The sequence below is a fragment of the Neodiprion virginianus genome, chromosome 2, assembly GCF_021901495.1.
Source record: "Neodiprion virginianus isolate iyNeoVirg1 chromosome 2, iyNeoVirg1.1, whole genome shotgun sequence".
NCBI classification, from domain to species: Eukaryota; Metazoa; Arthropoda; class Insecta; order Hymenoptera; family Diprionidae; genus Neodiprion; species Neodiprion virginianus.
In genome coordinates, this window is record NC_060878.1 from 31538292 (window position 1) to 31563406 (window position 25115).

General features: G+C 41.8%; 2 protein-coding genes and 1 long non-coding RNA gene across 3 annotated transcripts in view; 1 reads left to right on the forward strand and 2 right to left on the reverse strand.

Moving 5' to 3' along the window:
• The window catches only part of LOC124297890 (collagen alpha-5(IV) chain-like), a 31592-nt gene extending 29627 nt beyond the window's left edge, over positions 1–1965 (reverse strand). The window contains exon 1 of the mRNA XM_046749244.1: positions 1227–1965. Within this exon, the coding sequence (XP_046605200.1) occupies positions 1227–1355 (129 nt within the window). The 5' untranslated portion in view covers positions 1356–1965. The remainder of the gene's footprint in view (positions 1–1226) is intronic.
• Positions 1966–2158: 193 nt separating this feature from the next.
• Positions 2159–22195, forward strand: LOC124297889 (collagen alpha-2(IV) chain). The gene is made up of 26 exons (XM_046749242.1): positions 2159–2529; positions 3160–3202; positions 5812–5974; positions 6053–7164; positions 7254–7388; positions 7473–7580; positions 8163–8384; positions 8467–8652; positions 8715–8831; positions 9283–9447; positions 9803–10105; positions 10664–11047; positions 11311–11517; positions 11640–11808; positions 12026–12153; positions 13019–13457; positions 14852–15201; positions 15535–15801; positions 17188–17359; positions 17439–17684; positions 18379–18744; positions 19798–20013; positions 20116–20487; positions 21228–21399; positions 21522–21636; positions 21730–22195. Exons 1-26 carry the CDS (start codon positions 2510–2512, stop codon positions 21985–21987), a joined length of 6435 nt encoding a protein of 2144 aa, XP_046605198.1. The 5' UTR covers positions 2159–2509; the 3' UTR covers positions 21988–22195.
• Positions 22101–23820, reverse strand: LOC124297897 (uncharacterized). Its single transcript, XR_006906679.1, has 2 exons — positions 23478–23820; positions 22101–23344 (listed from the first exon to the last, which is right to left on the reverse strand). It is a non-coding gene; the product is annotated as an uncharacterized LOC124297897 (long non-coding RNA).
• Between the last annotated feature and the right edge of the window lie 1295 nt (positions 23821–25115).

Genomic DNA, 25115 nt, shown 5'->3' on the forward strand with positions numbered 1-25115 from the left:
AGATGAAATATTTCGACATATTTTTGTCTCGAATATTTATCACTTGCGCGAATACATATCGTTTGTAATATTCACATCGATACATCGATGTGGTTTTTTTGATTTACAAATAATTAGAATCTAACGATACGGATATGGCCACGGTCAATCGCTCTTCATGAACTGGCAAAGATCATCCGTTATACCCTTTGATCGGTGCAACGCCCAGGCACCCATGCCTCCTGCACTGCAACCAAAAAAGGACGTGCACCGGCTCACGTGTCCTGCACGCTGACACATTGCGCACTGGGCTGTTGCGACTGCGCGTACTGTCCATAGACACATGTGTGCGATACACGTGCGAATGGTACAGGTAAACGTGCGTTATTGGTTATATAATCTTGGCGAGGGTATGAACGAATCGCAAAATTGATCATCATGTTCCGGTAAAAATATACACACGATGATTATAATACTATACAGCTCGATAATTTATCAAGTGTACGGCACGTAACATATCCATGCATATAGATTTCAGATAATCGTGAACGTATCGCATACGCATAACGAGATCTGGAGCATAGGAGCTGCGAATGCTTATAATACACATGGCTGAGAGGAACAGTGATCGGTGATATAGCACGTACGTAAATGACGACATGAGTAAAAGTCGGTGCAACGCGTATCGTTCACTGTGTGAAACACCGTGATAATTTTTTTTTCTTACATACACCTGTACATGTTCTCATTATTATGTATACATATGAAATGATTTTAGTTATCTCGCGCTGTAGCATACGAAACCAAAGCATTTGGTTGTTTTTTTTTTCTCTACATTATTTTATTTTCCAAGAGTCTTCCCATCACCGCTGAAATTATCACATTTGCTCATTTTCCGGTCTAATTGTACGTCATCGTCATGACCGTATGGAGGAATGATGTGAAAAAAAAAAAAAAACGCATAGAAGTTGAAATAAAAAATAAAATAGAATGAAGGTAAAAAGGAGTAGGAAAAAATAAAATTGAAAAATGAATCGAGAATAAAATCGAATGAATGTAAGGCGATGAGAAGTTTGAAGCACCTGTCAAAATCGCGAGGGGTTGGCCGAGCTCCGGTGCGATAATTGTCAGAGGTCAAGGGTCAAGTGTAACGACAGGTGAAACGATCGGCGCACATCGGCCATAGTAAGCGGATCGTGGTGTATTTACAGGTATAAGGAAAACTATTGAGTACATGGTGGACTTACCACGGCGTCGGTGGGTGTCAGGTGATTAGCAAGAAGGACGATGAAAGCTGTGGCGAAGATCGTGAACCGCGTCGATGCGTACCTGGAGGGTACGGCAACGGTATCGGAGGGCAGCGGGGACGGTGGCATCGCTGAGCCCTGCCGTCAGATGCAGTAGTCAGGTATTGTATTTTTTCTCTCGTCGGGATGCGTTGGAGCGGGTTTACGGTGAAACGAAACTCGAAACTAAAGAACGGTCCAAGACTAGCGAGGCGCAATCCGCATCTTGCCTCGTTCGAAAGGGCTTCGCGGCTCCTCGCAGCTTGCGGCTGTATCGTAGCTTCGCTTCGTCTCGGTATTCGCCTTCCTCGCCTCCTCGCCTCCTCCGAAGAGAAGAGAACACACCCCGTTAGCCCCGCCGCTCTCGCGCTCTGCGCCAACGCCGCGATCCCGGCTCTATCACCACGTACCGGCCTCGACTACAGCCTCCGGAGGTCCCGCGGCCGATTCTTACGCCTCCGCCGCCGTTTCGTGTTCTATATCGGCCGTCTCGCACCCAGGCAGACCCAGAGCGGCCAGATCTCTACCCAAACGCAGAACGGCCCCGGAGTGTCGTGCAGCTGCGAGGAGAACCTCCTCCTCACAGTTCCCTAGGACCGGCGTTTTATTTATCTCGTCGTCTCGTTTCTCCTCGATCTCTATCGGTCCGATCGCTCCGCGATATTTATACGCGTCCGCGATATTCGTACGGGATCACCACTGTCCATACGCGCGTAGCTTTCCGTGCGGTTCGCTTCCTTTTTCTATCTTTTCCTTTATCTTTTCCCCTCCCCGATTCGTCGTCTGGTCCCCTCTACTCCCTCTCGGTTTTTTTTTTCAAATTTTTTTTCTTTATTTTATTTTCGCCTTCCGCGCCCCGGGTCTTAGTCCAGCCGACGTTGTCGCGAGGCGCGAGAGTTACTTCTGCGGGACGTATATCTTTATCGTCCTTTTACCCGCGTAGGAACTTTAGTTTGCGTGGCTCTCTTCGTACGCACGGGTCCCCCGGTCGCACTTACGTTATACGCCGCGGCTCCGCCTACACCTTGGATAACTCGCGCACTAAGCGACGGAGAGGCCGCCCTGGATGGGGACGGGTAGAACGGGTCCACCACGTCCGTCTCAACTGATTCTCTTCGCTTCCCAGCGGTGGCAACCGCCCGATATTTTACTGTCTCGACTGTCCGTTGTGCGGAGTTAATAGACTGCCTCTGCACAACGAGTGTACGAATTCCTAGACCCCGGCGAGGACTGGGGTGGTCGAAATGACCCGGTTAGGATTGCGGTGAGTGGAAATTAATTAATATTTTTCAAAATCAATTTTTACATTTTTCACTCATATTTTCTCATTTACATTTTTACACACTTTCCACCGTATCTTTTCGTACTGTTGATTCAAGTCTTTTTTATTACCGGTTACAAGTTTGTTATACCCGCGTATCTTATACCGATCTTCGCGGTCTCAATTTGAACGTTTCTTTTCGTGGTTCAATTTATTTTCGGTAAATGTACGATTTGTTTGCTTTTTCTTTGACTTACTGTTACCCTCGGCACCGGCTTCTTAATAAAACTTCTCTTCAACTTCGACAGACCAAGAGTCGAACTTGTAGATTTTCGAGAAATCGGCGTATATGTATTCATCTCAATCGGTTGTGTGAACACGTGCTTATGGAAACTCCATAAACCTTTCGCTATTCGTCAGGAGACAATAATTCTTGCTTTTGTGACGGAAAGATATTCGAAACATCTTGCTTAGAGCTGGTGAACACTCCGAGATTTTGGTGAAATAATTGAACGTTGGCGATTTAACACAGCTAAAAGTGATAAGCGGCATGATTTTTGCCTTCGTCCAATCTCATTTATTCAAAATCACTCTTCGCGATGGTCTAAATAATCATTGATCTTTATTTTTCAGAGTCCTCGCGTCCATAGCTTGCTTGACAGTTATCGTCAAAGGGGTAAGTTTGCAAAAACAATTTAGATACATTTATTAGCTATAAGTACGCCGCGTGTTAAATTCGAATTTTCCATTTAAAATATTTCCATAGTGTAAATTTCGATATGCGTTTTACCAACGACTGTTTACAGCACATAATTCTACTCACGTTCCGATGGCTGAGCTTATGCATATAGGTACGCTCTTGATTACCCACGCGTTTGTTTAGCATCCCATTTTTGAAACATCATCTTCAATCAATGATAAAAATCAGTTTGTAACGTGATGTAATTTCCTTCGACAATCTTGCAGGTACGCCTTTGTACCTGCAACCGGTTACGCGGTCCCGTGCCACTTGTTGCGGTTCTTTTACACCATTGAACCTGTAGCACGTGTGTATCTACTTATAATAGCACAGTATACAAGTCTCTGATACAAGTATACGTATGTTTCATTCACTATACCCGCATAGCGTAAGAACGGAAATTGTTTTAAATATTAAGGCTGCTAATCCAGCGCCCAATATTGCGTAACACACCGCGATTCAGTGCGAGAAGCTTTACACCAGGACAATCTGGCTTTCATATTTTATTCCAGCATATATCGCTTGAAAAAATTACGTAAAGTGCTCGTTCGAACAGACATCCATGCCCGATAATCCGTGAATGTATGAATTAACTCTTTTCATTTTTTCTTATCTCAATTTTTCACGTACATTCATCGTTGTTACACGAATGCAAAAATTTCAATCTACCAAAGTGTGCATCGATGTAGATCCGGAGTAACGTAGACGAATTCGTATCATGTATGACGATACCTCTGTAAATATAGTAACAAGGTGATGTGCAGGCTCTCGATACTGACGACTAGTCCGCCTACGGAGCTTTGCTGGCGTATGGGCTTTGCCAAGGCCCAGCCGCCACGGCGCGGAATGAGGCCCATTGACATGTACAGTCCCACTATTATCTCGCGAACTGCTTTAATCGCGGGGGCGAAAAGCGGAGTGCGCGAAGTCGTTACTCACGACTGAAAATAGTCGCCGGGGCAATTTTATTATCCCAAGCATGATCGCTTTGCGTCGCGATCTAATTATCGATTTTTTACCATGAACGTAGATAAAAAATCGAAATCAAATTTGCGTATCAAATCGCTAGAAGTGTATAAAATTGTGCCCGGTATAATGTGCACAGCCAGTGTAATTGCCAATAAATGTATAATGTGTGGTTTTGTAATCGCGTCTTAGGCTGATTTACGTAACGATTTCGCACGGGATCTCAGGACGATGGATTGCATGACAGTCATAATTTGGTGAGGGTTGATAACCGAGCATATGTATTTGTATAATGAGTATTGCTAGTGGCCGAATGGCCGCGGCTGCGGGTTCCGTAAATTATATTTTCACGCGCAAGCCGATAAAAGGGACGATATTCTTGAACCGTTGCAAGAAGATATCTCCTATCTGGGATACGAAAATTAGGTTACTTCCATTGAACGCAATAGCATTTTTTTGTAAACATTCGTAATTATGGATCATGCGATTATGACAACTTGTTCCAATTTTCGTGCGCGACATTCACAGATATTATGGAAGATAGATGCGAGATAAAATTAATCGTAATGACTGCTAGTAATGTAACCCTTCTTATCTAGGTCACGTTCTCGTAACTATAAATAAGTATGCGTAAATCTACAAAAAGTCGACTCAGGGCTGATAGTTGTTATGTATGCGTATAATACTTTTATTACGTATTATGCTACATTAATTATAAAGCTACAAATGACACACTAGCGAGAGAGGGAGGGAGGGAGTGCGAGAGAGCTGAACATAAACTTATTTTATTTATTAATCGGATGCTCGTTTACTTCGTCGCTTATTGTTTGATACAATTTATCAAGGGTTTCATTGTCCAACAAATGGGGGACAGCCAAGATATAGTTAATGAATGACCGGTGATTTCAATGAGTATAATTACAAATCAGTTGAAAAACTATTTTTCTATACGAGCCATCTCACTTCTTTATAGTAATTCACTTCTCTTGTGGCTGCTGCACCACTGCTTGTCAATCGAGAGATAATTCTACTATCTCCTGCACTTCCTGTCAGACTGCGTAGTTCTCTATTATTCAAATGAGACCACACGAACAAGACAATGATCTTCTGCGAAGCGTGAATCACCCCCTAGTTAGATTAAAAGTTATAACGAGATGCATACTGTGTACATACGCGAACATTTATTTTTTCCGTCTTAACTAAACCGTAAAATCTCTTGAGTAATTGTCTTACCTCCAAATCACTAATTGTAAGACTATATTGATTATCAGTTCCGATTCCTCGACATGCCTTGTCTAAGTTGAGTTCTGCGTTTGAGATCCTTGTAGCTTCGCCTCACGTAATCCGGCTAACGATCCAAGTTTAAACGGGTATGAAAAAGTTTGAGTAAAAGGGCGAATGCTTACACAAACCTTCCACCGTCTCAACGATGACTCAATATCGCACACATGTGCACATACTAATTGACGTAATCGTCGATATAGTCTCGCATGGCGATATGGATTCCAGCAAGTGCAGCTGGGAACGACAATGCTATTCACGATATTTGCATATCGGCTAATCAATTCTAATTTTTTTAGCAAAATTACACGGACACGTTACGAGGGCCTGAGCCAGTAGTCCCATTGACTCGAGGCGATATAGGAAAGCCCGATGGTTGGAACGCGGAGCAGGATGATTACGACGACCCATACTACGGAAATTACGACGCTGACGGACGTCTGATTAACCCCGCTGACGCAGGTTTGTAGCGACATTTGCTACGGTTTCGTTAATTTCCTTTTCTCATTGCTGAAGATAAAATTTTCACTTGGTTCACAGATGCGAATGGCTGGGATGATCAATTGTCGCCAAATATTACGGCTGGAGACTCGAATCTCTCTGGAGGAAACTCTTACAATTACAATAATACAAGTCGAGAGGGTTATAGCAACGGCAATCGTGTGTACGGGAGTGGTTCCCGTCGGGGTGGAAGTGCAGGTGGCTACTACTACAATAGCAGCAGTGCAAGAAGTGGGGGAAATCCCTACTCATCAACCTACGGTACGTCCAGTGGGTACGGTACTGACGGCGCCAGCAGTGATCCTCGTGGTTCACCCTACGGGTATGGAAGCGGAGGTTCAACCGGACGCTCAGGTTACAACAGTGGATCTGGCTCTGCGGCCAACAGCGGTGCTGGAGGCGAAGGAGCAGGGCGTTCATCTTACTACGCACGCAACGATCCGTACTATGCGAGTCGGGGTGGAGACAGAAGATATCCTTACGGAAGTTCAAGTTCCGGGTCTCAAGCCAGTGGAACTTTCAACAGCGTAGGAGCAGAAGTTTCTTCTACCGATAGAGGAAACGATCCGTACTATGCAAGTCGGGGTGGAGACAGAAGATACCCTTACGGAAGTTCAAGTTCCGATTCTCGAACCAGTGGAACTCCGAACAGAGTAGGATCGGGAAGCTCAAATACCGACAGACAAAACGATCCTTACTACGGAAGGAGAGCCGGAGAAAGCAGTTACTCTTACGGAGGTTCGAGTTCTGGGTATCGGCCCGCAGTATCTGTAGACTCGTCAAGATCAGGAGGCTCGTCAACTGGGGGACGCAATGACCCGTACATTGTGCGCGGGAGTGGAGGACGAAACTATCCCGACGGTAGTTCTTGGGCTGGTTCTCAACTGACGGGAGTGCCCGAAGTTCCACCATCGGGACGTACTACTTCTGGCGGAGAAGGTGGAGAAGGTTCAGTGGGAAGTCGGGGATCTGGTGGCGATGATTATGCAAACAGAGTTGATTATCGTTACGGTAACTACGGACGACAAGACGACGGAGATACGAATTATCCAAGCAGCTACGTAGCAGTTCCTGTACCCGGTGCAGCCAAGAACTGTACATCGGGCTCTGGATGCTGCGTTCCCAAATGCTTTGCCGAGAAAGGATCACGTGTAAGTATCTATCTCGTGGTGGCGTTTTTTGCATGGTTTCGATGGAAGAGAATGTATGCGTGTACCAATGCTCTATATCAATGTTCAAGGGACCATCAGGAATACCTGGACCAGTAGGACCCAAGGGCCAGAAAGGTTTTCCTGGGCTGGAAGGGCTGCTTGGACCTAAGGGTGCGAAGGGAGAGTCGGGTTTGCAGGGACCTCGCGGACCAAAGGGAGATCAAGTGAGTATTTATTGGTCACCAGACTAGCTTGATAAGGAATTTCAAAGCTGTTGAAAATTCATGATTCGCATTGTGTGATATCAGGGTAAAATGGGACTTCCTGGACATCCTGGTGTTAATGGTCGAGACGGAGGTCAAGGAGCCCCAGGAGCGGCTGGTCTGCCAGGTCGCGATGGATGCAACGGAACTGACGTAAGTTTTTTTCTACAATTGTGTGAGTTATTTCACCGGCTAGATGTACACTCGTCAAAAACATTAAAGAATATTAAATTTTCTGGGTTAAAGATCAGGCATTTTTAAAATGCCATAACTTTGTGTAAAATGTTCGCACGGGAGAGAACACAAGCGCATTTTGAAGTTTGGAACCTTGACTTTCGAAAACATCTTTTTAAATTTGGCTGACGCTGTTGCGTTTTCGAGTTTTGACCTGTAGAGACACTTGTGTTACTTTCTGGAAAGGAAGTATCTATTTTGAAGAATGAATTTTGTCGTCGTATTTCAAAGATAACCAAGTTTTAGGCACAGATTTTCTCTTTAAAATACCTTTTTGATATCCGGGCTACGATTTTTTTCGAAAGGTTATTCAATTTTCCATAAAAAAAAATGCGAAAAAAACTTTGAACGGCCGTGAAAAAGGACCCGTTCTCTTCGGTGCGAACATTTTACACGAAGATATGGCATTTTGAAAATGACTGACTTTCACCGGACAAAATTCGATATGGTTTAATTTTTTTGACGGTTAGTATTTATAAATTGTCGCTCATACGTTTGCAGGGAGCCCCTGGTCTTGACGGCCGTCCCGGTCAACCTGGACCTCGAGGTTTCAAAGGAACGCCTGGTCCCAAGGGTGACAAAGGTATTGCAGCTTTCGCAGGATCATTCCCGGTAGGGCAAAAGGGAGAACCCGGTATTGATGGAGTTCCCGGGCCTCAAGGTCTGCCAGGGCCTGAAGGAGCCCCAGGATTTCCGGGGCCAAAGGGTGATACGGGACCACAGGTAATTATCATTATCGGTAAACGTACTTTCACCTTGACCGCGGTGTATCGACTGAACTAAGATTGAATCCGACATTTCTCAGGGACCTAGAGGACTTCGAGGTCCTAAGGGTGAGAGGGGACCCATGGGGATTGGATTTGAAGGTCCGAAGGGTGACAAGGGGATCAAGGGGGAGAAGGGGCCCCCAGGGGTAGTAAATAGTGTGCCCTTCACGGGTAACAAAGGAACCACCGGGCCACAGGGAGCAACTGGAGAAAAGGGACAAAAGGTATATCGAGAAAGAAAAGTGCCATTTGTAGACTTTGATAATGACGATCGCACAAATTCCAGGGAGAGATTGGACCGGAAGGCGAAAGAGGTGAACCAGGGTATACTGGAGATGCTGGGCTGCCCGGAAGAGACGGTGTGAAAGGAGAAAAGGGACTTCCCGGTCCACATGGTGATCGTGTAAGTTATAATCATAACGACATTGTGGTATGCCCGAGAAAAAATAATCGGATATGATCATATAATATGGATTGAGCATATCTGATCGTATACGAAAAAATGGCCAGGCCTAACCATGTATGGTCATATATACACAAATATGGTTCCATACGGTCGTATCAGATCATACATGAGTGAATATGATCATACATCCCGTGAAAAATTTTGTTCATATTTATGTGGCTATATATGAATATTTCTCATATTTATGGAACACAGAAGTACAATATTTACACGTATCGTATGTGTATATGCATGATGCTAGATACGACCACATATGGTCGTATGTGAGTGCAGGTACGATCGTATCTGATTATTTTTTCACGGGCATGGTTGTGATTTTTCTTTATAAAACAACTTTTTATTGTAAGGAAGCGACGGTCGGTTAAAATCGTTATTCCAATATTTACAGGGTAGAGAAGGAGATTCTGGACCTCCTGGACCCCAAGGGCAAAAAGGTGACCGAGGTGATGACGGATTAGAAGGACTCCCCGGACGCCCAGGTGCTAAAGGAGAGCCTGGGCGCGACGGTCCTCCCGGACTGTCGGGAATGGTTGGACCTGCAGGACCTCCTGGAGTAAGTAATCAATTTACAGTCACGTATGGATGAATCCATCTCAAATCATGCAGGCCAGCGGATGTCATATTCCAAAATTGCTCGTAACTGAAGTATGTTCTTCCTTGGCCAAAATAAACGGACACATATATTTTATTGGTACCCAAATAAATTTTTCATGCCAGACACCGATTTCTTAAGATTATATGGTAAATATGGTTTTTTTTCTGATATTTAATGTTCAATTTCCGAAAAATGAACATCAATTTGTGTTGTGACAATCGTATCAATGATGAATTTGGTGGCCTCCATCATCTGAGATGGATTCAGCCATATGCAGAGAGAAATTTTATTGCGTAATTATACTGATTGGCAGGGTGGCCACGGCGTGGCTGGACCGCCAGGAGAACCAGGACCGAGAGGGTACCCTGGACCATCTGGACCCAAAGGAATGGACGGTTTTCCTGGACAACCTGGACCTAGAGGACCTCAGGGTCTCGCTGGTGGCCTTGGAATACCTGGTACCCCAGGGCGTGAAGGAGCCCCGGGAGAAAAAGGAGCTAAGGGTAATGCGGGACTGGACGGTGCTCCCGGAGAAATTGGCCCGAGGGGTTACGACGGGCTAGAAGGACCTGCTGGGCCTCGTGGTTTCCCTGGTGACAAGGGAATTTCCATCCCCGTGAGTCAGCGTAGCTATTTAATTACATGATGTATAATATTATGTAAATTCAAATTTCACCAGCTTTTTCTATTTAGCCCAGGCAATAGGGAGTAAAAAAGACCCTTGCCGTACAAAAGATGGTGTAGTAATGCTTTTGATATATGTCATTTAGTTCCGAGCCCCGATGAAAAATTCAAATTTTTGACCTGTGAAGGGGGGTGGCGAGTAAGAATATTCACGCTTCCACCGTTGTAACTTGTTATACATCGGACTTACAAGAAAAGTCATTATACAAAAAATGTAGGAAATTTAGCTATTTTCAAATTCGTGTAAAACAGTTTTGTCGTAAGATCAGCCGTCCAGGAATTATTTTGAAAAAAAACATTTTTTTGTACCCTTAATCCAAAATGGCACACCAAGCGGAATCTCCGCAGGCTCGGAAACTAGGATCTTCCATTGGGGCACGGAACTAGATGACATATATCAATATCATGACTACACCACCTTTTGTAGGGCAAAAACCCCTATTGACTGGACTGATTCCAAAAACACTACTTTTCATGTTTCATAACGTAGGGACCTAAAGGAATGGACGGCTTTCCTGGAAACGATGGCGCGAAGGGTCAAAAAGGTGAACCTGGGCAAATGGGTCGCAGAGGATACCCCGGAGACTCTTTAATGGGCATCCCCGGAGCACCTGGAGCAGCCGGTTTTCCGGGAGCGCCAGGTAACCCTGGTCGAGATGGACCTGCTGGAATTCCCGGTGAACCAGGGCCGAAGGGAGACATTGGAGGTCGTTGTTCAGACTGCAGACCCGGCGAAGTAGGAAAAAAAGGTGACCGTGGATATAATGGATTACCAGGCGCTGAGGGACCTCGTGGTCCTCCAGGTGAACGTGGATACGCGGGCGCGAGTGGCGCTGACGGATCGCCAGGATCCATTGGTCCTCCTGGAGATAAGGTAAATTACACAGGTCTGCAACGAAATCTTCCTTCAAATAAAAATATTAGAGATACAACGGTTTTAATGTGCCGAATCTATAATATCTGTTCTATTATAATCATTCATAAGAATAAGAAGGAGAAAAACAAAGTTTTTTTTTCTGCAGACCAGTGTTATTTGTACGTCATTTATTTATGTATCTTTTTACAAAGGCAATGATAAAATGGTTCTTATATCCAACGGGTTAGCTGATTCAATCATTATGATATTGGATTTTATAGGGAGAGGACGGTAGGGATGGGGTACCGGGTCCTCAGGGTGAACGGGGTGCTGCAGCAGTAGTATCAGGCAGCCAATTGATTATGAAGAAGGGTGATCAAGGAGAAAGAGGCGTACCAGGTGACCGTGGTCCTTTCGGACCACCTGGACAACGCGGAGAGAAGGGCAGTGTAGGTTATGGAGGTCTCCCCGGAGAGAAAGGATCTAAGGTGAGACGATTGGAGGGCTGCCTAATAAGAAAAAAGATAATGACCAAGGAGTTGTTGTCACAACAGATTCGGAGTCTTATTCTTACATCGAAAAAAAATTTTGAGCGCTGTTCTGTTTCAAGGGTGACCGAGGATACCCTGGTATTGATGGAGCTAATGGAAGACCGGGAACACCAGGAGCCAAGGGAGATAAAGGTCTCAGCATTAAGGGAGAGGCAGGAATTCCCGGCCAACCTGGAATCAAAGGAACTAAAGGACAACCCGGTCTAGATGGTCCTCAAGGAGAACCAGGTATGGATAATAGTCTAAGAGCTGGTGGTCATTTAACTTACGTCATTTCATAAATAAAATCTTCCATCTTATGATCATCGTCATCTAAGATGGAAAATTTTGTTTAAGAAATGACGTGAGTCAAATGGCCACCACCTCTCCGTCTATAAAGTATTTTAATATTTTTTATGACACGGTGTGATGGTAATGTGATTAATTAACGTATTTTAATATGCAGGTAAATGTCCATTTTCGGAATACAAGAACGCACCCAAGGGTGACCGGGGGCTGCCAGGATTGAAGGGTGAATCTGGGATACCGGGACTTGACGGACTACCAGGTGAAAAAGGATATCCAGGTCCTGAAGTGAGTGCCAAGTGTTTGATTAATTGGTTGATTATATAGGTGATATTTACCATATCCTACGTAAATATGTATGAATGAATTTCGTGGATTGAAATTTTTAGTTTTGACGGCTCAGTTGAAAGTGAAATCTTCTTATGAAGTAAAATACTCAACAGCTAACGAGTTTTTGAATCATTCGATCAGTTGACTTAAGAGCAATGTTATTTTTTACTTCAGCAAACTCTAAAATTACCGAACACTATTCCAGGCCAAGTATTCTTATGTAAAGCATAATTTTCGTGTCACAAATTCGAAAAAGACCTAATTGCTCTTGAGTATTGAGTGTGTGAAATTCATTCTTAGGTACGAACATAGGCGCCAATAGAATTTCCGAAGCTTTACTATCAAGAACGTTTAATTTTCTTTTACCCTATATTATCTCTTTGATGTACTTCAAACTCGTTATTTGATTATAACTTGTGAATTGTGTGGTTTGGACATCTGCAAACTTTTAACTCCTTGAGATCGTGGTTTAATAATCGCGCTTAATTACCTACAAGAAGTCTATATTCAGTCGCTATACAGTAACTTGGGAGGTGCGTTATCGAAATGAGCTACAATAATCAAACCCCGAAACCGGATAGCCCCCGGAATAAGTTCATAGCTGATAGAATTCGTGGAAGCTCATAATTTCATTAAAATCAAACGACGGCTAATCAGATAACATTGAGATCAGCCTTAAGTACGCACCATGGCTTACTATGAAGATTAACGATTTTTTTCAAACTGACTTCAAATCACTTATGTACGAATTTTGTTTACATGCTTAGCTGAATTTCCATGAATCCACAAGTTATTAATTTTCATCGTTCTTAATCCAAAACAGGGACCTGCAGGACCTCCAGGAGCTATTGGACCCCCTGGACCCCCTGGCCAGCGTGGTTTACCCGGTCCACGTGGTGACAAAGGACAGCCGGGTATGATGGGATTCGATGGAGTACCGGGTCCTGTAGGTCCGCGAGGATATCCTGGATTACCAGCTGTCAAAGGAGACAAGGGTGAGGCTGGTATTCCCATGCAGGGGAACCCCGGTCCTACTGGTCCTGAAGGAAGAAAAGGTGAACGGGGTCTACCCGGACCACCGGGTAAAGATGGACGAGTGGGAAGCTCAGGGCCGCCAGGTATTATGGGAGAAAAGGGAGACTTAGGAATTGCGGGATTGGATGGACTTCCAGGAGCACCGGGAGATAAGGGAGACACTGGTCCAAATGGTCCGCCTGGACCACCTGGAATTCCTGGGACGCCAGGTGCCGATGGACCAAAAGGTGAGTAAAATATTGAGAACTTTCTGTTAAGTACAAAGGAATCTTCAAATTTTGGCCAGCTTAATAAAAACGAATAAAAAAGAGAAAATTGGATTAATGAAATAGTCGCAGTGAGGCGTTCTCTACGTACTCAGCAACGGTTTTTTATATACCCTCGGATCTGTTTCATAACTGGTTGTATAGTAGTAGGAGAGACCTGGGTTAATTGAAACATTTTCCGGAAAATCGTTGTTAACGACTACAATTTCAAAAGTTTCATTGAAAGCAAGCTTTAATTGAACCTTGGTTATCTGACTACTAAAGTATGAGGCTGTAGTGCCATTCTCTGGATTGCAAATACATCTGGGGGCAATTTAAAAAATCGCGAACAATGTTGTTTATACTTATTTATTGAAACAAATGTTACAGAATTATGCACAACATTACTTAAGGTTCAGTCTCATTCAATTAAAAACTGAACTTCAACTTAGCAATAAAATTAGTTACATCACATTTGCGCTAATTTTATGATATATTTAGGATCATGATAGTAAAACCTTAAATAAATCTGAGAGCCAGTAAAATTTGACGAAAGTAACAAACTTTGCTTTTCTGCGATAAAAAACAGCTTTATCAGTTTTAAAATACATGGGATGAAATGTTTTAGGCGACCCCGAAAGATGGGTTACAACCGTCCCCGGCACATCTTTTAGACGATTTATCGACATAACCTCCAAAACTAACAACATTATTTAAAAAAAAAAGAATCATGCCGATTTGTACTTTCGATGACCAAAGTTCTTACATTGGATTTTTGGGAACGTATAAAAAAATTGGCATCGTAGAAAAAATATTTGACCGAGAAAGATGAATCTGAGTTCTTTTTTTCCATGAACTATTTAATACGACGTATGTTATATTTTTGATGCTGTGAATAACAATACATCGCATTAAGTAGTTAATGGAAAAAAGGAACTCAGATTCACCTTTCTCCGTAAAATATTTTTTCCACTCGGCAAGAATGTCGGGTTCCACGATGCTAATTTTTTTATACGTTATACAATATACTGCCAAATATCCTCTAAAATTTATAGCGAAATCAAAGGTGATGCCATCAAAAATGTAGCATATATTGCATTAAATAGTTCATGGAAAAACATAATTTTTTCATTCTAAAATATTTTTTGGGCGACTTCCATGATGTACTGGTTTAGTTTAAAAAAAAACCATTTCCAAAACGAGTAAATTAAAAAATCTGAAATAATTCACAGAGAGTACCGTTTAGTAGTACTACTATATAACTAATTATGAAAGAGATCCGAGAGGTTGAAAAAAAGTGGCTGAGTTGGTGAAGAAATGACTCAGATGCAAAATGAATGGGTGCGACGATATTTAATACTTTATAAACTTTACAGGAGAGCCGGGCTTGGTCGGGGAACCTGGGAAAGACGGAGTTTCTGGATTCCCCGGTTACAAAGGTGAAAGGGGATCCACGGGCGAGACAGGTCCTAAAGGTTACCCAGGAGGCCGCGGTGCGCCTGGATCACCGGGACTTCCAGGAGTCACTGGATTACCTGGCGCCAAGGGAGACATAGGACCTCAAGGTATAGAGGGTTTCCCTGGTATTCCGGGTCTGGACGGACTTCCTGGACAACCTGGAACCCCTGGGGAAAAGGGAGACAACGGATTCCAAGGTATTCCAGGAATGCCTGGTCTGATCGGACCCAAAGGACCAAAGGGAGATCGGGGCTTCCCCGGTCTAGACGTAAGTTCTTCATCTGATTCAAATTTTGATGCTCTTGATTAAAGTTTGAATCTATATACACTGCCGGTCACAACTTTGGGTACACTTGTCAAAATTTCTTGCCACACTAAAAGTTAGATAGCGGACTCAAAAATAAAATTAATCCAATTTCTTAAGCGGCGTTTTAAAGAGGGCAGATTTACCTTCGACAAACTTTTGGCCGGCAGTGTAGTTAGCAGTAATTGAGGAAGTACAACAAAATACTGTGGTTCACCACTTTCTTCGGTTGTTATATCTGCACGGCATGCCGTCGACGAATGTTATCGTTAAATTCTTTTTATTCTTCATTTTCAGGGTATGAAAGGAGAGCCGGGTGCAGTTTCAGAGAAGGGACAGAAGGGTGAGCCTGGAATGCCTGGTGTCAGAGGACCTCAAGGACCACCGGGACGCGATGGACTCGATGGAGCGAAGGGTGAGCCTGGTAGAGCTGGAATCGGTCGCGATGGCTTGCCCGGTCTCAAAGGAGAGCCTGGATTTCCTGGCAAAGACGGGATCCCGGGATTGCCAGGCGAAAAGGGCTCTACAGGTGTCCCAGGACTGCAGGGTACCAAGGGTGATTTGGTAAGGGTGATGAAAATTAAATATACCTACTCTCTCTTCGCCTCGAAGTCTCAGACTGTAGCTGCAGTTTAAAAAATTTGATTCAGCTAAATTTAATCTAACGAGAATATTGAAAAATTCCATCACGCGAGAGAACTGTGATCACCCTATTTCGGAGACGTTCCGACGGTAGCGACGTGTCTGTATCTACTCCAGTCAAATTAGCAAAGATCGGAAACATTAACCGGTAAAAAGCTATAAATTGGTGGAGACTTTTATTTTAGCATACTTTTGAATATGGTAAAAGCTTGAGCCCTACTCCCACCGCTCGATCCACCATCTTGAAGAAAAGGTGCTTCAATCCAGTTTTTTTCAGTATATCTCGGCAATCGTTGATCCACTCGCAATGAAGGTTCAGTGTAAAAATTAAAACTGATTTAATTGTCTATAAAAAAGGTAAAATCCATTTTATTCATATCTTGAATACTTTTTCTGCAATACACTGTTGAATATATAGATAGATGTATTTTTTATGTCAGGCAATTGTTAAAATTACACTCTCAGTGTAAAGCATGTAAAAAAAATATTAATTAACAAAAATGATCAATTTTTGTGTAATATTTCTGATACGCATAAAAATTTGGCAGCTCTTACTATTTAAATATTCTTGTACACGACCAGTACTGGGAATAGTCTTTTATATAAGGTTCGACCGAGCCGTTCCTGCAGGATGTGAATCTGTGGCGCTATGATTTTTTCGTGATCGTTGATGAGGACAGTGATGATAATCATAGCCTCGCAAAATTACAACTAGCTGAAACGGCTCGGTAAGACCTTATAGAAAAGACTATTTCCAGTACTGGTCGTGTACAAGAATGTTTAAATAGTAAGAGTTGCCAAATTTTTGTGTGTATCAGAAATATTATACAGAAATTGATCATTTTTGTTAATTAATATTTTTTTTACATGTTCTACATTGAGAGTGTAATTTTAACAACAGCCTGACACAAAAAATACATTTATCCATACATTCTATAGTGTATTGCATAAAAGTATTCAAAATATGAATAAAACGAATCGTACCTTTTTTTATAGAGAATTCAATGAGCTGTAATTTTTATACTTGACCTTCATTGCGATTGGGTCAACGATTGCCAAGATATAATGAAAAAAATGGATTGGAGCACTTTTTTTGTAAGATGGCTGATCGAGTCGCGGAGGTAGAGGTCAGTACTTTTACTAAAAAAAAATTTCAAAAACAATGGTCTACACCAATTTATAGATTTTTACCGGTTAATTTTTCTATTTATCTAATATTACTCTAATTTGACTGGACTAATGCCCGTTGAACACTCCGTAAGCGTTGTTCATCGAACGGGTAGTTCATCAATTTTACTAACTGGTTAGGGTTACCCTGGAGAACCTGGATTACCCGGAAGAGACGGAATAGACGGAAGTCCTGGACCAGAAGGTGCCGAAGGTCCAGTAGGATTGCCTGGTTACCCTGGAGCCGAGGGAGAAAAAGGTTATCCCGGAATAAATGGTCTCGACGGTTCGAAGGGAGACATTGGCCTGGAAGGTATGTATACATTCAGATAGGTTTCTTTATTCAATGCAAAAACAAAGCTGCCATTCCATCATTCCTTATATCTACGCAGGCATTCCTGGACCCCCCGGTTTAATCGGAGAGGTAGGAGAAAAGGGTGACCGAGGACCTCCGGGACCTCAGATGACGATAAAGGGAGATAAGGGAGAACCAGGACGACAAGGTTACGATGGCGTTAACGGAGAGAAGGGAGATGAAGGTGTCCCTGGCTTTGACGGCCAAGCAGGAGAGAAAGGTGACAAGGGAGTTCCAGGGCCCATGGGTATTCCCGGAGCTCCGGGCTACGAGGGTCAAAAGGGTAAGCTTCGAAGTATGATAGCATTTGAATCCAGATTTCGCGAACACGTATTAAGGGAGTTCCTAAATATCAAAAGTAATTTTTCATCGATTTTTGGATTTCTGCATATCATGGTAGTCGGGTCCATTATCTTTATTTTGATTGGTCACTGAACCCGAAATTCGCAAAATTAAAGAAGTTATCGACTATCCTCCTATGGAACGGATTTAGTATCCGTCTTTCCGTTCAACATATACAGCTGAAGACACTGCCGAAACTCCAGAAGATGTGACTTACCAATAAAAAAAATTCACAACTCTACTAAATTTCACTTCACTGAAAATTGGTTACCTAGGAGGATAGAGGACTTTATCTATTTAGCCTTTAAAGTGATCTTTGGTTTTCCTTTTTCGGATACTCCTTTGGCTGAAAATATGGTTACTATTTTCAACGTTTTTTACACATCATACCTTCAATGCCATAACAGCCGCAATTTTCATGTTACGCAATAATTTTTTTTTTCAAATTAAAGTTGAAATTACGTACTTCTAAACCTGATTTGCTCAATTTGTTTCTTCCCTTACTCCCGAACCCATACAACTTTGAACATCGTGAACGTTATACTAAGCTCTTGGGTTGGGAACCCTCTGAAAGCAAATTCTCACCAGCATTTTTTCTGGAAGTCCGGTATATCGAAAGCTTCGGTTATTTTCAGGTGACACTGGGCCAATGGGACCCGTCGGACCTGTTGGTTTAACTGTCAAGGGAGAGAAGGGGCTTCATGGTTTGTTGGGTAAGAACGGACGTGACGGACGCCCGGGCATACCCGGAGAGAAAGGAAATCCTGGCGACGCAGGTCGGGATGGAAGTCCAGGAAAACCAGGACCTCCCGGACCAATTGGTCCCCAAGGACAAAAGGGAGACATGGGCCCGGCCGGTTTCGACGGTATTCCAGGAGACGACGGACTCGAAGGATCGCCTGGCGCAACTGGACCACCCGGAGCTAGAGGACTCAAGGGAGACACTGGTCCCCCTGGAGCATACGGAGCACCTGGACAAAAGGGAGAAAGAGGATTGCAAGGTGATCTTTTATTATACATATTATAAATAAACACATGGGAGGTCGGATAATGTTCATCTCATTCATCAGTAAGACTCAGACAATGCGTTCGGAGATGTCTTAATGTGTTGAGGTAGTAATTCAGCATTATAATATACTCCAATCATCGTATTTAGTTCACAAACGCTTTCGACATATTGTAGAAAAAAACTAGGGGAGAACTAAATTTCTTCTTGCTAGAAAACTTCGTAGAAGTTCATCTCAAAATTTAAGTTGTCATCGCGAAAGGTGGTCTACAAAATTTAAATAATTCTAACCACGTTAGTTTGAGTTTGAAAACTAGTGGAGACCGGTGTCAGTTGTAACAATTTTTATAAAATATTTTTCCCCCTTATTATTGATAATTTCTGACTGGTTTTTTGTTTTCTTCCAAATTTGTTTTAGTTGAAAAAGAAAAAAAAAAAAAAAAACGTTCGGTATTATTATTAACAATCGAATTAAGACACTGTTACACATGTTACAATTGACACCTTGCCGGTATCAGCCTTGGTGTAGATTGTAACACAGACACATTATAGGATAATCGTATTGAAAAAATCTGTTTTCCCTTGATAAACAGTCTTTTAATGTTAGTATAACGTGAGTAGGGTAACTTTTTTGTTCTTCATATTTGAGACCGAGGCACAACGGCCCCCTTGAGCTGCTAATGAATTTCTGTGGCTTTTAAGCATCGGGTAGAAGTTATTTTCGTCCATCCCAAACAAATTTATCATTATTTTGCCATAAATTTAAAAAAACAAACAAACAAATTTTCCGTGGCACAACGGACCTCTTCCGAAACATGAAAATGGTCATGCCCTGGTCTCCCCTATCTTTGCTGTAAAATAAATGACAACAATTAAACAATAAATAAAAGTATTTGCTAGACAAACAGTAGTTGCATAAACATAACGCACGACTATTACTGCGACCATTATGTGCCCACGATAATATCTGTTGGACACAATCACGCAATGTACTAAAATTAGCCGTAATTTGTGACGAAATTGCATGATTAATGATTGTTTCATTAAGGTCCGCCTGGATTTGACGGACGGCCAGGAGAAAAGGGAGACATGGGAGCCGACGGATTCAACGGTGCCCCCGGTGCTCAAGGTGAAAAGGGAGACAAAGGATTCCAAGGATTACCTGGAGCACCTGGTGTCACTGGCTACGAAGGCATCAAGGGAGAGAGAGGTGATGATTGCATCCAGCCTCTACCAGGTCCCAAGGGAGAACGAGGCCCTCCAGGTAAATATAACCGGCTACAAAATTGGAATTTATATTTTAAATGCTCTCAAAAAATAGGACGATTGGACCTAATGTAACGATTCTGATGAATTCGTCTTTCAGGCGCAACCGGAATTGTTGGACCACCGGGAGAAAAGGGAGCCCAGGGACGAATCGGATTCCCAGGACTAAAGGGAGAGAAGGGAAGCCCAGGTTTAAACGGTATTACGGGTCCAGTCGGACCACCAGGATTGCCCGGACCTCCCGGTCTTCAAGGGATACAGGGAGTACAGGGTCCCATCGGATACCCGGGACAGAAGGGAAATCAAGGAGCGGACTGTCAAGCTACGCCCGATTATCTAACTGGAATTCTCCTTGTCAAGCACAGCCAAACTCCTATTGTACCTGTCTGCGAACCAGGACACATTAAGCTGTGGGAGGGATACAGTCTTCTATACCTCGATGGAAACGAGAGAGGGCATTCACAAGATCTAGGTGATTGTCAAAGTGTCATTGATACAAAAAAGTCGAGAATCACGTCGCTTATTCGCAGTTATTATACAGTTCATTATCATTTCGGAAATCGCCGTTTCCAAAATAATATATTCTTTCACTTGAAACCAGACTTCGCCAATTCCGTGATCTTCATCTTCGTATGTCCCAAAGTACGGAAATAATACCCTAAAATTGAAATCTTTAGTCAAGAGTTGCAGCCACACTTGACAAACGGCGAAACCATGGATGACTTGGACTTTTTAAAAACTGATTATTTCTATGTCATCGGAATAACCTCTGATAAAATATTATTCCCATAAATTCACATCCACTGAATCTTTTGGTTTAGGATATAGTGTAACGAAGTTGCATTCACATTCCTTATGTATACATCCTGGCACTCTGATGCCGATGCCGATAATAATTCATCATAAGCCGTTCGATCTTTCGTTCATGTGGCTACGGTTGCTCAGTCAACGAGTATTATTACAAACACAGTCCTGTTTCATATTTAAAATCAAAAATACTTGTTCAAGATATACGATATTTGTCTTTGCCTTTCAATTTTGCCTGTCTTTTGCCTGTACTTTATTTCGCTCAGGGAACCATTTTACTTGCATTGCAACCTTTAATTTTGCAACAGTAGGTATACATCTATCAACTGCAATCTGTGTAATCGTTTAGATTGATCACGATAAAAATATTCTCCTACATGCATAATTGCCTTTGTCGGAAAACAGGCTCTGCCGGTTCCTGCATAAGGAAATTCTCAACGATGCCATTCCTGTTCTGCGACGTCAACAACGTTTGCAACTACGGTAGCCGTAACGATCGTTCTTACTGGCTGTCGACAAACAGCCCTCTGCCAATGATGCCTGTCGAGGAAAGTGCCATCGAATCGTACATCTCTAGGTATACCGTTCAATTCGATTCGTCTAAAAGAAGTGAAAGAAAAAAAAAATTACCAAACAGATGTCATAATCAATGTTTGTGCGACTAATTTTTCTACTGTTTTCATCCGACTCTTATACCAGGTGCGTCGTATGTGAGGTTCCAGCCAACGTGATCGCGGTGCACAGTCAATCTCTAAGTATTCCAGAGTGTCCCGACAGATGGACTAGCCTTTGGATCGGTTACAGTTTCATAATGGTGGGTGTGGTGGATATATTTTTTTCTGGATGTTTCGTGCAACTTTTTCCATTCTTTCAATCACCATACGACAATTTTTGTTGAACGACATAGCATACGGGAGCCGGAGCTCAAGGTGGAGGACAATCGTTAGCTAGTCCGGGTTCATGTCTTGAAGATTTCCGCGCGACACCGTTCATCGAGTGTAACGGAGCTGGAGGTACTTGTCAGTACTTTTCTAATGAGTTTAGTTACTGGATGGTGACAATCGAGGACATCGCGCAGTTCAAGGAACCAGAGAAGCAAACCTTGAAGGCGGGAAATCTACGTACGCGAATAAGTCGTTGCAAAGTGTGTATAAAGAATACGTAAAATTTGGAAATATATATATATATATATATATATATATTAAACGATGACAATAATATTACCATAAAGAGAGAATATGTTAAATTACATTATTATACGATCTTTTTCGAAAAGGAAAAAAAAAATATTAGGTAAATGAAAAAAATTAACTCACACATACAAGATACGACAGAAAGATCAAACACAAAAAGCCGTTTAACAAATTAATAAAGTTAAAATTTGTTTTCAATCTTCTCCGCTTACAAAAATCGAGAGTATATGTAACAGATAAATATATTACAATTGCGGTCAAAAAAGAGTATAAATAAGTTTTATGTTATAATAATGAAAATAATAATATATGTTTTATAGAAGACGAAAGAGAATTGTTGTTTCTTTTTTGGAAAAATTTTTTCTTCCAATTTTCTATCCTTTCATATCCTGTGATGCTCTTTTTTGACGATTATACATTACCAATTCACCATTCACCAGGTGCCTAGGCTACTTCTAGCATATAAAATAATATATATATATACATAAATATGTATATATATATACATATATAAAAACATACATATATATTTATATATCATAATAATATACAAAAAAGTTTAAGTTTATTTTACTGTTATAATATACTACTATTATTACTACGGAGCACTGCCCATATCCAATATGGCTATTCGCATATTGTACAATAATGAATAATTACTTAGCTTGGTAATAATGTGACACCAAATATTTAAATAGGTATTTTGCTACGTAATCAATAAACTTATACGTTTTAGATTCGATATCATACATGTATAAATATATTGTCACGAAACTGGTATTACAATACGCTGTACGTAATGCAAGAAGCTGTAACTATGCGGAAATTGTTTACCGAATTGCGTCGCTCGTACCCGTATTTGAATATTTGATTTGAAAAAATTACGAATCACATAAGTTTTTTTGTTTTTTTTTGCATTTCGCCAAATCTACACATTCACGATTAAGTAACCACGCACTGTGAGGCTTAGGTGTTATTTATGGGAGTAGAATTAATTCTCTCGGCATGTAAAATTTTTATATTACAAAAGCAGGCAATCGCCATTTTAGAAAATTATCGCACAGCTGACGGGGTGCAGTTTTTGATCCACCTGATCTCAAAATTGGAAACAGGAATTCATTGGGTCGAAATACTGACTGAAAAATTTGACAGTACAATGTAAATGGGCAATAATCTTTAAAAAGCGTGAATGTACTGTGTTTTTCGTTGGTTACGATCTAATCGGGTGCTCTTAGCGATGAAAACTTAGCAAATCTTCGCTCGTAACGTCAGGTGTTGATCGGCGAATAGTTTAGCATAACTGGTCAAGGTTGCGCGCTTTCGCGTGTTCTATACTTGAGTAATGAGATGCAGATAATGTTCAACCAAATTTAATTTGCCAAGCTATGATGTCATGGAAAGAGATACAAAACGGAAGAGTAGGGAACGAGGAAGATAATGTCAATGAAGAAACAGTATTTACCTATACGTGATTCGCACAGAAGTAGAACTACCTTTACACGATGTTCGAGTTTTGATCACTGTTGATATTTTGCGGCAATTGGTTACGAACTTGAACTTGCTCAGGAAAAATTTCGTAATGAGTTACGCTGTGGCTAACTAATTATCATGCCAGCTGACCTGCACAGCCGTTTGGGAAATTTATGAACGCGAATGAGGAATGGAATGCTTTCTGTTTACAGAACTACGACGTGTTGTTGCAAATATGTTAATTTCTCACGATCGTCACTGTAATAATAAAAACAGTATTCTAAGCAATAGCTGGAATCATGTCAGCGATAAAGAGCTGCTGCACACATTATAAAACAACAACAAGCAATCTTCAAAATAGGTTTTTCGCCTAGATGACAGAAGTTATCGGAAGAATTTCTATAATTTGTATACTTTGTTATTCGATTTATTTATTTTTTGCATCGAAATTAAAGTTTGCGGTTGATTCGATTGCCCCAGTAAATATAAACGATCTTTACAGGGGCCCCCGATTTTTTGGGTTCAAATTTTTTGCCTCATATGCCGTAATGGGTAAATGTAGCTGAAACCTGGAACACGGTATTGATACGTTAATTGGTGACCTTTGAATTTAAAAAAATGAATCGAGTCTTGTTGAATCCAGATAAACGGCATTCCTCCTAGTCCTGAAGAATTAAGACGGATAAATCGTACGTGGTAACATGAAACGATGATTTCCATGTCTTCCAGTTTTACGTAACTTACAAGATTTTGGCTCAGTTACAGGTACGAAAATCTCCGTGTATTCGTGAACGCGAGGCGATATAAACGGCGAGCTCATCTACGTATGCAAGGTATCATAATATTCATATACAGTAGCAGCTCGATTCACGACCGGTTCACTTGAATGTTTTTCCCCACCGTTCAGATTTCCAATTCCCCTTGCTTTTCCTCGCTACAAAGCACGACGGTATAATCCAGGAAATATAGCCCGAATATGACCATTTTGCGTTATTTTCTTGGGGCAAGCTGATTCTTTCGGTGTGGGTGGTAAAAATGTTGGACAACATTGTTTAAAAGTCGATCAAAACTATGATTTTAACGTTTTTCGCGTGTACCTTTTTTCCATTCGATTGTACACAAAAAACATTTCATACTTTTCTTTACGACTTAAAAAGGGGGCTAACTCGAAGTAGAAAAAATCGTGATACGGGCGTTCAATTCAACATTGCGTCTTCATTCGCACTTTTCTCGGGAACTATTTGCGATAAATTAATTGTTTTTTTCTTAAATTCAATAACCAATAACTCTTGATCTAATCAATATTTTTCAACGCGCGACGTCTAGTTCTGTAGATCTTTCGAAAACGCAAAAAATGTGTTGACCTTTTTTTTCTATACAATCGAAAGGAAAAATGATATACGCGAAAAACGTCATACATATCATAGTTTCACGCGATTTCGGAGGGCGGGATGATAAATGTTCGTGTACACAATTCTTACTACCCACACCGAAAATAACGCTGATGTTTCTATACTTCCTGGACTAGGTAGTTTGGTCTGGGTCTCGTGACGTCGATATTGACGTCGTTTCGTCCAATCTTGTTATGAGTAATAATCTTAACATGTCGTCGTTTCAAAGTTGTTAAGAG